The following is a 16,924-nucleotide window of genomic DNA, read 5'->3' on the forward strand; positions in this document are numbered from 1 at the left end:
CTTTTGACGGCCGTGATGGTCAAGCGGATTAAGGCGCCCTGTAGTTACCAGTTGCGTTGCTTCTGGGAGTATGGGTTCGAGTCACTTCTGGGGTGTGAGTTTTCATTCGCATATAGTCCTGGGGACCATTCAGGCTTGTTCGCATTTGTGTTCCTCACGTGTGCCCCAAAGAATGAGGTGATTTGGTGAAATGCTATGCCCAAGATTACCATCCGAGTTGCCGTCGGGGAAGTGGCTCAAATAGCCTCGGCTATCACTTCCTTTTGACGGCCGTGATGGTCAAGCGGATTAAGGCGCCCTGTAGTTACCAGTTGCGTTGCTTCTGGGAGTATGGGTTCGAGTCACTTCTGGGGTGTGAGTTTTCATTCGCATATAGTCCTGGGGACCATTCAGGCTTGTTCGCATATATATATATATATATATATATATATATATATATATATATATATATATATATATGTATATATATATATATATATATATATATATATATATATATATATATATATATATATATATATATATATATATATATATGTCGTACCTAGTAGCCAGAACGCACTTCTCAGCCTACTATGCAAGGCCCGATTTCCCTAATAAGCCAAGTTTTCCTGAATTTATATATTTTCTCTAATTTTTTTCTTTTGGAATGATAAAGCTACCCATTTCATTATGTATGAGGTCAATTTTTTTTATTGGAGTTAAAATTAACGTAGATATATGACCGAACCTAACCAACCCTACCTAACCTAACCTAACCTATCTTTATAGGTTAGGTTAGGTTAGGTAGCCAAAAAACTTAGGTTAGGTTAGGTTAGGTAGGTTAGGTAGTCGAAAAACAATTAATTCATGAAAACTTGGCTTATTAGGCAAATCGGGCCTAGCAAAGTAGGCTGAGAAGTGCGTTCTGGCTACTAGGTACGACATATATATAAATATATATATATATATATATGAATGAAAACTCACACCCCAGAAGTGACTCGAACCCATACTCCCAGAAGCAGCGCAACTGGTAACTACAGGGCGCCTGATGGTCAAGCCGTGATGACGGCCGTGACGGTCAAGCGGATTAAGGCGCCCTGTAGTTACCAGTTGCGTTGCTTCTGGGAGTATGGGTTCGAGTCACTTCTGGGGTGTGAGTTTTCATTCGCATATAGTCCTGGGGACCATTCAGGCTTGTTCATATATATATATATATACATATATATATATATATATATATTATATATATATATATTTTTATTATTTGTGAGGGTACCACCTCTGGTGCCAATGTGGGGACCCATAGCCTCGGAGAAGAAAATAAAAAGTATTCAGAGGAGACCTTTTGGTTTCTCACTGAACACTAATATTATCTTCTCCTACCACCCCCATTCTTTTGTATGTACTCATATATATTTACTTTATTTGAACTTTGTTACAAAAAAGGAGTTACATATTGGTTACAAAGATGGTTATCATAGGTTGTCGAGTTCCTCCAACTCCGCAGATGGCGGGCAGGAACCCTGGATGCAGTGCGCATTTCCTCTCTGTATCGCCACACTGAGGCGCTGGAAAAGAAAGCTTGCAGCTCTTGGGTCCCTTGTTGTTTCAATGAGCCTAGAACCCAGTTCCTACAAAAAACTGGTAGCACTTTTAGCCCAGGCGCCGAGTGTCTCAGAAGCAATGGGGACAAAATTGTAGTGGTGATCCAGTTCTCTATACTTACGGGATTTGGCTGCTTCCCTGTGGGTGGCAGCGCCACCTGGTTGTGCAACACTGAGGTTAATATAGGTGTTAGCCAAGGTTGATACGCACGTGTAGTCCCATACCAACTGCTTGCCATTCTTCCAGGGGTTCACTGTGATACCATCCGGGCGACCAATAAGAGCATCAGAGTTACGGGGCGTTAGGTAACGGGGCTCTCTTTCAGCTGGGTATCCAGCTGTGGTGAGGCTCCTCTTGATGATGTCGTTAACTTCACTGTGCCTCGAGTGCCATCCCCCTGTGCTTTGGTAGAGTAGGCCATGGTGGCCGTACCTGTCAGCCACCACCTCGCCGCAAATACACCTATATCTGGTGTGGATTGGGGCAGCAAGGTTTAGGGCCACAGCAATTCGGAGGGCGTGTGGTGTGAGACGCGTGCCAGTTGCCGACATTGGGGTTGCTAACAGGAAATCCCCTGCATGTGGTGCTGCTACTGCTGTGAGGCGAGCAATGTCGTGTTGTGTTGTTGCACCTCCCAGGCACTCTGCAGCAACTTGGTCTACAATGGGGCCATCCCAGCTGGATTGCTTGTGGGCTTTTGGGGATGGTGGTTGAGGTGATTGGCCTGCACGAGAGGCCCACTCTGTGGCACAGCGTGTAAAATATATTATATTATAAATATATATATATATATATATATATATATATATATATATATATATATATATATATATATATATATTATATATATATTATATATATATTATATATATATATATATATATATATATATATATCTGGCTACAAGGTTCGACATATATATATATATATATATATATATATATATATATATATATATATATATATATATATATATATATATATATATATATATATATATATATATATATATATATATATATATATATATATAAAATTTGTGAGGGTACCACCTCTGGTGCCAATGTGGGGACCCATAGCCTCGGAGAAGAAAATAAAAAGTATTCAGAGGAGACCTTGTGGTTTCTCTCTGAACACTAATATTATCTTCTCCTACCACCCCCATTCTTTTGTATGTACACATATATATTTACTTTATTTGAACTTTGTTACAAAAAAGGAGTTACATATGGGTTACAAAGATGGTTGTCATAGGTTGTCGAGTTCCTCCAGCTCCTCAGATGGCGGGCAGGAACCCTGGATGCAGTGCGCATTTCCCCTCTGTATCGCCACACTGAGGCGCTGGAAAAGAAAGCTTGCAGCTCTCGGGTCCCTTGTTGTTTCAATGAGCCTAGAACCCAGTTCCTTCAAAAAACTGGTAGCACTTTTACCCCAGGCGCCGAGCGTCTCAGAAGCAATGGGGACAAAATTGTAGTGGTGATCCAGTTCTCTATACTTACGGGATTTGGCTGCTTCCCTGTGGGTGGCAGCGCCACCTGGTTGTGCAACACTGAGGTTAATGTAGGTGTTAGCCAGGGTTGATACGCACGTGTAGTCCCATACCAACTGCTTGCCATTCTTCCAGGGGTTCACTGTGATACCATCCGGGCGACCAATAAGAGCATCAGAGTTACGGGGCGTTAGGTAACGGGGCTCTCTTTCAGCTGGGCATCCAGCTGTGGTGAGGCTCCTCTTGATGATGTCGTTAACTTCACTGTGCCTCGAGTGCCATCCCCCTGTGCTTTGGCAGAGTAGGCCATGGTGACCGTACCTGTCAGCCACCACCTCACCGCAAATACACCTATATCTGGTGTGGATTGGGGCAGCAAGGCGGAGGGCCACAGCAATTCGGAGGGCGTGTGGTGTGAGACGCGTGCCAGTTGCCGACATTGGGGTTGCTAACAGGAAATCCCCTGCATGTGGTGCTGCTACTGCTGTGAGGCGAGCAATGTCGTGTTGTGTTGTTGCAGCACCCAGGCACTCTGCAGCAACTTGGTCTACAATGGGACCATCCCAGCTGGATTGCTTGTGGGATTTTGGGGATGGTGGTTGAGGTGATTGGCCTGCACGAGAGGCCCACTCTGTGGCACAGCGTGTAAAATTGGGATCATGTACACCTGCCAGCTGATGTAAGTGGGCAGGTAGAATTTCCTTCACTAGGTCGTCGGATGCTGATAATGAGGACAGGAAGGCTGGAACAGCGATTTGCGTTGCTGTTCGAACTCCGAGGCCCCCAAGTCTTACGGGAAGAGAGGCTTGTTTCCACTGTAGGTCATCGAGAGAGAGGTTAAGGGCTTTTTCTAGCATTGATTTCAGTAACCGGTCATACTCACTTAGTTTTTGGCTACTGTAAGATGGTGAACACCTCAGAAAGTAGGTTAACCTGGGGAGGGACAGACATCTGGTGATGAGGTAGAGTGCATCATGAGCATCAATATCCTCAATCCTCCCATCCATCCTCTTAAGGTCGGCGATTTTCTTATCAAGGACCTCATCGATGGCTTTCAACCCCAGCGGAGCTCCTAGGAGTGTGCTGTCTTCAGGTTTAGTTTTATGGATATTTGGCAGAAGACCCTCTATTCTCTCTACGATGCCCTGGTTGGAACATATTATTTCACATTTAGAAGGGTTCAGGGTGAGGCCTAAAACTGCACCTTGCTCCTGGATTTTTCTGATGTCCTCCAGGAGGGAGTCTTGGGAACCAGCTAGGGTACCATCATCCAAGAACCAGATGTTAAGCTCGCTGGACAGGACCTCTGTGACTTGTTTGATATATATATATATATATATATATATATATATATATATATATATATATATATATATATATATATATATATATATATATATATATATATATATATATATATATATATATATATATATATATATATATATATATATATATACTTGTTATATATATATATATATATATATATATATATATATATATTATATATATATATATATATATAATATATATATATATATATATATTATATATATATATATATATAATATATATATATATATATATATATATATATATATATTCCACACTACACTCTACACTAAGGAAACAAATATAGGAATGTGCCTCAATGCCAACAGTGACTGCCCAGACAGGTACAAGAGAAGTGTTGTCAACGCTTATGTCGACCTTGCTCTCAGCCACAGCTCAGGATGGAAGCAAGTCGATGAAGAACTCTGTTGGGTAAGGCAGGTCCTAGTCAACAACGGCTTCTCTAATAGTTTTGTTGAAGACATCATAAAAAGGAAGGTAAAACGCCATGCGACCTCTGAAGAGTCAACTAACACAACACCTGTACCTCCTATTAGACTATTTTACAGGAACTTCTTTTCGACAGCTCATAAATGGAGGAAAGATATTGTTGATGGGAACGTTATTCCTATAGACACAAATCAGAAAATACAATTGACGATTTATTATAAAACCAAAAAAACAGCCAACCTACACATTAAAAACTCTCCAGACACAAAGCAGAACGCCTTGAGGGAAACCAACGTCGTCTATGCCTTCAAATGCTCACTTGGGGACGGTAAGCCCCAAAGAACTCAGTGTATAGGCAAGACAACAACGTCTCTTTCCAGACGATTAACAATGCTTAAACAACAGGGCTCCATAAAGGAACATATAATCTTCTTTTACAACCAGACCATCACCAGAGAAATCTTAACAAACAATACAGAAATCATCGATAGATACAGTGATAGCAGGCGGCTCGACATCTGCGAGGCACTGCACATCAAAAAGTCAATACCAGCAATCAACAGCCAATTAATGCACAACTATATTCTAGCCACTTCAAGACTCCCAACCGATATAGAAGCATCAAGAGGAAGTATGGGCCAATAGGCCCTCTGCAGTTACTTCCATTCTTATGTTATCATATCAAATTAATACCCATAGATTTGTGTTTTGTCTTGTGTTTGTGACAAATTTGTTCACCTCATCCAAAACTGTTGTACCATATCACCTCACCCAAATGCGAGTATATGTATGATGGGTTAGCGTGTTTACAGGTTTCAGTTGTGTGTGTGAACTAAAGTCTTAGAAAATGTAATAAGTAATTACGAAAAGCGTTCAGGCGTCGTGTCAGACAAGAAATATAAATGAATTTTGGAGAATTGATTTTTCAACTACCATCGACAGTGAAAAGAAACATAAGAAATAAATATTGAGAAAATTCGTGTTAGAATTATTAATCTTACCATTTCTGTCATATTTAACAACATAGGTTTCAAGAAAGACTGATACCACAATATATATATCTATATATATATATATATATATATATATATATATATATATATATATATATATATATATATATATATATATATATATATATATATATATATATATATATATATATATATATATATATATATTATATATATATATATATATATATATATATATATATATATATTATACTGTGCCCCTCTTATAATATATATATATTATAAGTAATATATATATTATACTGTGATATATATATATACTAATATATATATATATATATATATATATATATATATATATATATATATATATATATATATATATATATATATATATATATATATATTATACTGTGATATATATATATACTAATATATATATATATATATATATATATATATATATATATATATATATATATATATTATATATATATATAAAATATATATATAGTAATATATGCAAACAAGCCTGAATGGTCCCCAGGACTATATACAACTGAAAACTCACACCCCAGAAGTGACTCGAACCCATACTCCCACAACTGGTATGTACAGGGACGCCTTAATCCGCTTGACCATCACGACCGGACATAAGGAAGTGATAGCCGAGGCTATATGAACCACTTCCCCGCCGGCACTCGGATGGTAATCTTGGGCATAGCATTTTATCAAATCACCTCATTCTTTGGGGCACACGTGAGGAACACAAATGCAAACAAGCCTGAATGGTCCCCAGGACTATATACAACTGAAAACTCACACCCCAGAAGTGACTCGAACCCATACTCCCACAACTGGTATGTACAGGGACGCCTTAATCCGCTTGACCATCACGACCGGACATAAGGAAGTGATAGCCGAGGCTATATGAACCACTTCCCCGCCGGCACTCGGATGGTAATCTTGGGCATAGCATTTTATCAAATCACCTCATTCTTTGGGGCACACGTGAGGAACACAAATGCAAACAAGCCTGAATGGTCCCCAGGACTATATACAACTGAAAACTCACACCCCAGAAGTGACTCGAACCCATACTCCCACAACTGGTATGTACAGGGACGCCTTAATCCGCTTGACCATCACGACCGGACATAAGGAAGTGATAGCCGAGGCTATATGAACCACTTCCCCGCCGGCACTCGGATGGTAATCTTGGGCATAGCATTTTATCAAATCACCTCATTCTTTGGGGCACACGTGAGGAACACAAATGCAAACAAGCCTGAATGGTCCCCAGGACTATATACAACTGAAAACTCACACCCCAGAAGTGACTCGAACCCATACTCCCACAACTGGTATGTACAGGGACGCCTTAATCCGCTTGACCATCACGACCGGACATAAGGAAGTGATAGCCGAGGCTATATGAACCACTTCCCCGACGGCACTCGGATGGTAATCTTGGGCATAGCATTTTATCAAATCACCTCATTCTTTGGGGCACACGTGAGGAACACAAATGCAAACAAGCCTGAATGGTCCCCAGGACTATATACAACTGAAAACTCACACCCCAGAAGTGACTCGAACCCATACTCCCACAACTGGTATGTACAGGGACGCCTTAATCCGCTTGACCATCACGACCGGACATAAGGAAGTGATAGCCGAGGCTATAAATGCCCAAGATTACCATCCGAGTGCCGGCGGGGAAGTGGTTCATATAGCCTCGGCTATCACTTCCTTATGTCCGGTCGTGATGGTCAAGCGGATTAAGGCGTCCCTGTACATACCAGTTGTGGGAGTATGGGTTCGAGTCACTTCTGGGGTGTGAGTTTTCAGTTATAGTAATATATATATATACTTATTATATATATATTATACTGTGAAACCTATTATATATATATATATATATATATATATATATATATATATATATATATATATATATATATATATATATATATATATATATATATATATTGGTCTTTTTGGATATGCTCTTATTGGTCGCCCGGATGGTATCACAGTGAACCCCTGGAGGAATGGCAAGCAATTGGTATGGGACTACACCTGCGTATCAACCCTGGCTAACACCTACATTTACCTCAGTGTTGCGTGTTGCACAACCAGGTGGCGCTGCCACCCACAGGGAAGCAGCCAAATCCCGTAAGTACAGAAAACTGGATCACCACTACAATTTTGTCCCCATTGCTTCTGAGACACTCGGCGCCTGGGGTAAAAGTGCTACCAGTTTTTTGAAGGAACTGGGCTCTAGGCTCATTGAAGCAACAAGGTACCCTAGAGCTGCCAGCTTTCTTTTCCAGCGCCTCAGCATGGCGATACAGAGGGGAAATGCGCACTGCATTCAGGGTTCCTGCCCGCCATCTGAGGAGCTGGAAATGAAATGATAAAGCTACCCATTTCATTATGTATGAGGTCATTTTTTTTTATTGGAGTTAAAATTAACGTAGATATATGACCGAACCTAACCAACCCTACCTAACCTAACCTAACCTATCTTTATAGGTTAGGTTAGGTTAGGTACCCGAAAAAGTTAGATTAGGTTAGGTTAGGTAGTCGAAAAACAATTAATTCATGAAAACTTGGCTTATTAGGCAAATCGGGCCTTGCATAGTAGGCTGAGAAGTGCGTTCTGGCTACTAGGTACGACATATATATATATATATATATATATATATATATATATATATATATATATATATATATATATATATATATATATATATATATATATATATATATATATATATATATATACATATATATATATATACATATATACATATATATATATATATATATATATATATATATATATATATATATATATATATATATATATATATATATATATATATATGTCGTACCTAGTAGCCAGAACACACTTCTCAGCCTACTATGCAAGGCCCGATTTGCCTAATAAGCCAAGTTTTCATGAATTAATTGTTTTTCGACTACCTAACCTACCTAACCTAACCTAACCTAACTTTTTAGGCTACCTAACCCAACCTAACCTATAAAGATAGGTTAGGTTAGGTTAGGTGGGGTTGGTTTGGTTCGGTCATATATCTACGTTAATTTTAACTCCAATAAAAAAAAATTGACCTCATACATAATGAAATGGGTAGCTTTATCATTTCATAAGAAAAAATTAGAGAAAATATATTAATTCAGGAAAACTTAGCCTATTAGGCAAATCAGGCCTTGCATAGTAGGCTGATAAGTGCATTCTGGCTACTAGGTACGACATATATATATATATATATATATATATATATATATATATATATATATATATATATATATATATATATATATATATATATATATATATATATATAAATATATATATATATATATATATGTAATATATATATATATATATATATATATATATATATATATATATATATATATATATATGTCGTACCTAGTAGCCAGAATGCACTTATCAGCCTACTATGCAAGGCCTGATTTGCCTAATAGGCTAAGTTTTCCTGAATTAATATATTTTCTCTAATTTTTTCTTATGAAATGATAAAGCTACCCATTTCATTATGTATGAGGTCAATTTTTTTTTATTGGAGTTAAAATTAACGTAGATATATGACCGAACCAAACCAACCCCACCTAACCTAACCTAACCTATCTTTATAGGTTAGGTTGGGTTAGGTAGCCTAAAAAGTTAGGTTAGGTTAGGTTAGGTAGGTTAGGTAGTCGAAAAACAATTAATTCATGAAAACTTGGCTTATTAGGCAAATCGGGCCTTGCATAGTAGGCTGAGAAGTGTGTTCTGGCTACTAGGTACGACATATATATATATATATATATATATATATATATATATATATATATATATATATATATATATATATATATATATATATGTATATATGTATATATATATATATGTATATATATATATATATATATATATATATATATATATATATATATATATATATATATATATATATATATATATATATATATATATATATATATATATATATATATATATATATATATATATATATATACATATATACATATATATATATATATATATATATATATATATATATATATATATATATATATATATATATATATATATATATATATATATATATATGTCGTACCTAATAGCCAGAACGCACTTCTCAGCCTACTATTCAAGGCCCGATTTGCCTAATAAGCCAAGTTTTCATGAATTAATGTTTTTTCGTCTACCTAACCTACCTAACCTAACCTAACCTAGCTTTTTTTGGCTACCTAACCTAACCTTACCTATAAATATAGGTTAGGTTAGGTTAGGTAGGGTTGGTTAGGTTCGGTCATATATCTACGTTAATTTTAACTCCAATAAAAAAAAATTGACCTCATACATAGAGAAAAGGGTTGCTTTATCATTTCATAAGAAAAAAAATATAGTAAATATATTAATTCAGGAAAACTTGGCTTATTAGGCAAATCGGGCCTTGAATAGTAGGCTGAGAAGTGAGTTCTGGCTACTAGGTACGACATATATATATATATATATATATATATATATATATATATATATATATATATATATATATATATATATATATATATATATATATATATATATATATCGTACCTAGTAGCCAGAACGCACTTCTCAGCCTACTATGCAAGGCCCGATTTGCCTAATAAGCCAAGTTTTCATGAATTAATGTTTTTCTCGACTACCTAACCTACCTAACCTAACCTAACCTAACTTTATCGGCTACCTAACCTAACCTAACCTATAAAGATAGGCTAGGTTAGGTTAGGTAGGGTTGGTTAGGTTCGGGCATATATCTACGTTAATTTTAACTCCAATAAAAACAAATTGACCTCATACATAATGAAATGGGTAGATTTATCATTTCATGTGAAAAAAATTAGAGAAAATATATTTATTTCTATTAACAATATTACGTTTCTATTAACAATATCTTTCAGGACCCTTTCCTCCGTTTTATGAGCATTGGAAAAGAACTTCCTGTAATATAGTCTAATAGGGGGTATAGGTGTTGTGTTAGTTGTCTCTTCAGAGGTTGCATGGCTTTTCACTTTCCTTCTTATGATGTTTTCGACGAAACCATTGGAGAAGCCGTTATTGACTAGGACCTGCCTTACCCTACAGAGTTCTTCGTCGACTTGCTTCCATTCTGAGCTGTGGCTGAGAGCACGGTCGACATATGCGTTAACAACACTCCTCTTGTACCTGTCTGGGCAGTCGCTGTTGGCATTTAGGCACATTCCTATGTTTGTTTCCTTAGTGTAGACTGCAGTGTGGAAACCTCCGCCCTTTTCCATGACTGTTACATCTAGAAAGGGCAGCTTCCCATCCTTTTCCATCTCGTAAGTGAAACGCAGCACGGAACTCTGCTCAAATGCCTCCTTCAGCTCATGCAGATGTCTGACATCAGGTACCTGTGTAAAAATGTCGTCAACATACCTGCAGTATATGGCCGGTTTCAAGAATACTGCAGGTATGTTGACGACATTTTTACGCAATCCATATTCGTCTGCCCCTGCCGTGCCGCAAATTGCAGATGTTTATCTAAAATTTTCTTTCATTCTTCAAGCATTAGCTTATTTTGTTTAGGCATACGCATTTGGTCGGATTTCTAGATTTTGGGCAGATCTCTCATCACACATCTCCCTTCACCGCAAATGGAGAATAAGATTTTGGTCCTGACCCCCGTTAGGCTTGGTCTAAAGGGGCAATTGCAGCAGGCCAGTTCTGGTCCTGATGCAATTCATAAAATCGGAGAAGCTGCTGAGGAGGCTTCCAGGAAAAAAAAACTATAACTAAGCTTGTAAATTCACTCAAATATGTTTAATTATGCTGTTTATTCTCTATCAATATTATACAATAATGTCATGGTGGACAAAAACAACGTATCATACTTTAATTATGATGATTATCCTTTAAATGCTGTACGTGTGTGTGTTAGAGCTTGAAAAAGGCCTATTGAGTAATTGTGGTACTACCGCTTTGGGTTAAAGTTGAATCTGTCGCCGATATATGGCAGAATTGTATAGGTCAGATGCCAGTTTTGAAGGTAAGAGGATCTGAACGCATATTACAAGATGCACAACATTTGTTCAAGTTCCCTGCCCGAAGTCTTAATTACTGTAGTGAACGTCTAATTTATCGTTGGTTGACCACTATTGACTACTGAGGTAAAAGGAGTAAAAATATTACACAAACCCTTAGATACAGCAGGTACGCCACACTTACCCTGGCCCAAATATATCTTCACATTGCTTAGTGAAGAACTCAATAGGAAACTCATTTCCAAATGGCTGGTTCAACGAGTCTGAGCTTTGATAGAATCCAAACTCTGTGCAAGTCTGATAAGTCCAAGTGCGACCTGTGAAGGACAACAGTTCACGTGTTCAAGTATTAAACTTACATTATACCAACAACAATTTTATAAATATTTACACACTAAATTACCATATAAACTTTGTCACATAAGTTATAATAATATCAAAGATGTTATCATGGTCAGAGTGTTGTCAGTAACCATGACTCATGATGGTCAGAGTGTTGTCAGTAACCATGACTCATCATGGCCAGAGTGTTGGTCAGTAACCATGACTCATCATGGTCAGAGTGTTGTCAGTAACCATGACTCATCATGGTCAGAGTGTTGGTCAGTAACCATGACTCATCATGGCCAGAGTGTTGGTCAGTAACCATGACTCATCATGGCCAGAGTGTTGCCAGTAACCATGACTCATCATGGCCAGAGTGTTGGTCAGTAACCATGACTCATCATGGTCAGAGTGTTGTCAGTAACCATGACTCATCATGGTCAGAGTGTTGGTCAGTAACCATGACTCATCATGGCCAGAGAGTTGTCAGTAACCATGACTCATCATGGCCAGAGAGTTGTCAGTAATCATGACTCATCATGGTCAGAGTGTTGTCAGTAACCATGACTCATCATGGTCAGAGTGTTGTCAGTAACCATGACTCATCATAGCCAGAATGTTGTCAGTAACGATGACTCATCATGGCCAGAGTGTCGGTCAGTAACCATGACTCATCATGGCCAGAGTGTTGTCAGTAACCATGACTCATCATGGTCAGAGTGTTGTCAGTAACCATGACTCATCATGGTCAAAGTGTTGTCAGTAACCATGACTCATCATGGTCAAAGTGTTGTCAGTAACCATGACTCATCATGGTCAGAGTGTCGGTCAGTAACCATGACTCATCATGGTCAGAGTGTTGTCAGAAACCATGACTCATGATGGTCAAAGTGTTGTCAGTAACCATGACTCATCATGGTCAAAGTGTTGTCAGTAACCATGACTCATCATGGTCAGAGTGTCGGTCAGTAACCATGACTCATCATGGTCAGGGTGTTGTCAGTAACCATGACTCATGATGGCCAGAGTGTTGTCAGTAACCATGACTCATCATGGCCAGAGTGTCGGTCAGTAACCATGACTCATCATGGTCAGAGTGTTGTCAGTAACCATGACTCATCATGGCCAGAGTGTTGTCAGTAACCATGACTCATCATGGTCAGAGTGTTGTCAGTAACCATGACTCATCATGGCCAGAGTGTTGTCAGTAACCATGACTCATGATGGTCAGAGTGTTGTCAGTAACCATGCCTCATCATGGTCAGAGTGTTGTCAGTAACCATGACTCATCATGACCAGAGTGTCGGTCAGTAACCATGACTCATCATGGTCAGAGTGTCGGTCAATAACCATGACTCATCATGGTCAGAGTGTTGTCAGTAACCATGACTCATCATGGTCAGAGTGTTGTCAGTAACCATGTCTCATCATGGTCAGAGTGTCGGTCAGTAACCATGACTCATCATGGCCAGAGTGTCGGTCAGTAACCATGACTCATCATGGTCAGAGTGTTGTCAGTAACCATGACTCATCATGGCCAGAGTGTTGTCAGTAACCATGACTCATCATGGTCAGAGTGTTGTCAGTAACCATGACTCATCATGGCCAGAGTGTCGGTCAGTAACCATGACTCATCATGGTCAGAGTGTCGGTCAGTAACCATGACTCATCATGGCCAGAGTGTTTTCAGTAACCATGACTCATCATGGTCAGAGTGTCGGTCAGTAACCATGACTCATCATGGCCAGAGTGTTTTCAGTAACCATGACTCATCATGGTCAGAGTGTTGTCAGTAACCATGACTCATCATGGCCAGAGTGTTGTCAGTAACCATGACTCATGATGGTCAGAGTGTTGGTCAGTAACCATGACTCATCATGGCCAGAGTGTCGGTCAGTAACCATGACTCATCATGGTCAGAGTGTCGGTCAGTAACCATGACTCATCATGGCCAGAGTGTCGGTCAGTAACCATGACTCATCATGGTCAGAGTGTTGTCAGTAACCATGACTCATGATGGCCAGAGTGTTGTCAGAAACCATGACTCATCATGGTCAGAGTGTTGTCAGTAACCATGACTCATGATGGCCAGAGTGTTGTCAGTAACCATGACTCATCATGGCCAGAGTGTCGGTCAGTAACCATGACTCATCATGGTCAGAGTGTTGTCAGTAACCATGACTCATCATGGCCAGAGTGTTGTCAGCAACCATGACTCATCATGGTCAGAGTGTTGTCAGTAACCATGACTCATCATGGCCAGAGTGTTGTCAGTAACCATGACTCATGATGGTCAGAGTGTTGTCAGTAACCATGACTCATCATGGTCAGAGTGTTGTCAGTAACCATGACTCATCATGGCCAGAGTGTCGGTCAGTAACCATGACTCATCATGGTCAGAGTGTCGGTCAGTAACCATGACTCATCATGGTCAGAGTGTTGTCAGTAACCATGACTCATCATGGTCAGAGTGTCGGTCAGTAACCATGACTCATCATGGTCAGAGTGTTGTCAGTAACCATGACTCATCATGGCCAGAGTGATGTCAGTAAGCATGACTCATCATGGTTAGAGTGTTGTCAGTAACCATGACTCATCACGACCAGAGTGTTGTCAGTAACCATGACTCATGATGGTCAGAGTGTTGGTCAGTAACCATGACTCATCATGGTCAAAGTGTTGTCAGTAACCATAACTCATCATGGTCAAAGTGTTGTCAGTAACCATGACTCATGATGGTCAGAGTGTTGTCAGTGACCATAACTCATCATGGCCAGAAAGTTGGTCAGTAACCATGACTCATCATGGTCAGAGTGTTGTCAGTAACCATGACTCATCATGGTAAGAGTGTCGGTCAGTAACCATGACTCATCATGGTCAGAGTGTTGTCAGTAACCATGACTCATCATGGTCAGAGTGTTGTCAGTAACCATGACTCATCATGGTCAGAGTGTCGGTCAGTAACCATGACTCATCATGGCCAGAGTGTCGGTCAGTAACCATGACTCATCATGGTCAGAGTGTTGTCAGTAACCATGACTCATCATGGCCAGAGTGTTGTCAGTAACCATGACTCATCATGGTCAGAGTGTTGTCAGTAACCATGACTCATCATGGCCAGAGTGTCGGTCAGTAACCATGACTCATCATGGTCAGAGTGTCGGTCAGTAACCATGACTCATCATGGCCAGAGTGTTTTCAGTAACCATGACTCATCATGGTCAGAGTGTTGTCAGTAACCATGACTCATCATGGCCAGAGTGTTGTCAGTAACCATGACTCATGATGGTCAGAGTGTTGGTCAGTAACCATGACTCATCATGGCCAGAGTGTCGGTCAGTAACCATGACTCATCATGGTCAGAGTGTCGGTCAGTAACCATGACTCATCATGGCCAGAGTGTCGGTCAGTAACCATGACTCATCATGGTCAGAGTGTTGTCAGTAACCATGACTCATGATGGCCAGAGTGTTGTCAGAAACCATGACTCATCATGGTCAGAGTGTTGTCAGTAACCATGACTCATGATGGCCAGAGTGTTGTCAGTAACCATGACTCATCATGGCCAGAGTGTCGGTCAGTAACCATGACTCATCATGGTCAGAGTGTTGTCAGTAACCATGACTCATCATGGCCAGAGTGTTGTCAGCAACCATGACTCATCATGGTCAGAGTGTTGTCAGTAACCATGACTCATCATGGCCAGAGTGTTGTCAGTAACCATGACTCATGATGGTCAGAGTGTTGTCAGTAACCATGACTCATCATGGTCAGAGTGTTGTCAGTAACCATGACTCATCATGGCCAGAGTGTCGGTCAGTAACCATGACTCATCATGGTCAGAGTGTCGGTCAGTAACCATGACTCATCATGGTCAGAGTGTTGTCAGTAACCATGACTCATCATGGTCAGAGTGTCGGTCAGTAACCATGATTCATCATGGTCAGAGTGTCGGTCAGTAACCATGACTCATCATGGCCAGAGTGTCGGTCAGTAACCATGACTCATCATGGTCAGAGTGTTGTCAGTAACCATGACTCATCATGGCCAGAGTGATGTCAGTAAGCATGACTCATCATGGTTAGAGTGTTGTCAGTAACCATGACTCATCACGACCAGAGTGTTGTCAGTAACCATGACTCATGATGGTCAGAGTGTTGGTCAGTAACCATGACTCATCATGGTCAAAGTGTTGTCAGTAACCATAACTCATCATGGTCAAAGTGTTGTCAGTAACCATGACTCATGATGGTCAGAGTGTTGTCAGTGACCATGACTCATCATGGCCAGAAAGTTGGTCAGTAACCATGACTCATCATGGTCAGAGTGTTGTCAGTAACCATGACTCATCATGGTAAGAGTATCGGTCAGTAACCATGACTCATCATGGTCAGAGTGTTGTCAGTAACCATGACTCATCATGGTCAAAGTGTTGTCAGTAACCATGACTCATCATGGTCAAAGTGTTGTCAGTAACCATGACTCATGATGGCCAGAGTGTCGGTCAGTAACCATGACTCATCATGGCCAGAGTGTCGGTCAGTAACCATGACTCATCATGGCCAGAGTGTTGTCAGTAACCATGACTCATCATGGCCAGAGTGTTGTCAGTAACCATGACTCATCATGGCCAGAGTGTTGTCAGTAACCATGACTC

At 39.6% G+C, this 16,924-nt stretch overlaps 1 protein-coding gene across 1 annotated transcript in view; it reads right to left on the reverse strand.

Annotated features, from left to right (window-relative positions):
- LOC123758394 (putative serine protease K12H4.7) overlaps positions 1–16,924 on the reverse strand; it is a 102,230-nt gene that overhangs the window by 15,087 nt on the left and 70,219 nt on the right. Inside the window, exon 7 of the mRNA XM_069322429.1 lies at positions 12,128–12,260. Coding sequence (XP_069178530.1) covers positions 12,128–12,260 — 133 coding nt within the window. The remainder of the gene's footprint in view (positions 1–12,127; positions 12,261–16,924) is intronic.

This window comes from Procambarus clarkii, chromosome 11 (assembly GCF_040958095.1).
Source record: "Procambarus clarkii isolate CNS0578487 chromosome 11, FALCON_Pclarkii_2.0, whole genome shotgun sequence".
In the NCBI taxonomy this organism is placed as follows: domain Eukaryota; kingdom Metazoa; phylum Arthropoda; class Malacostraca; order Decapoda; family Cambaridae; genus Procambarus; species Procambarus clarkii.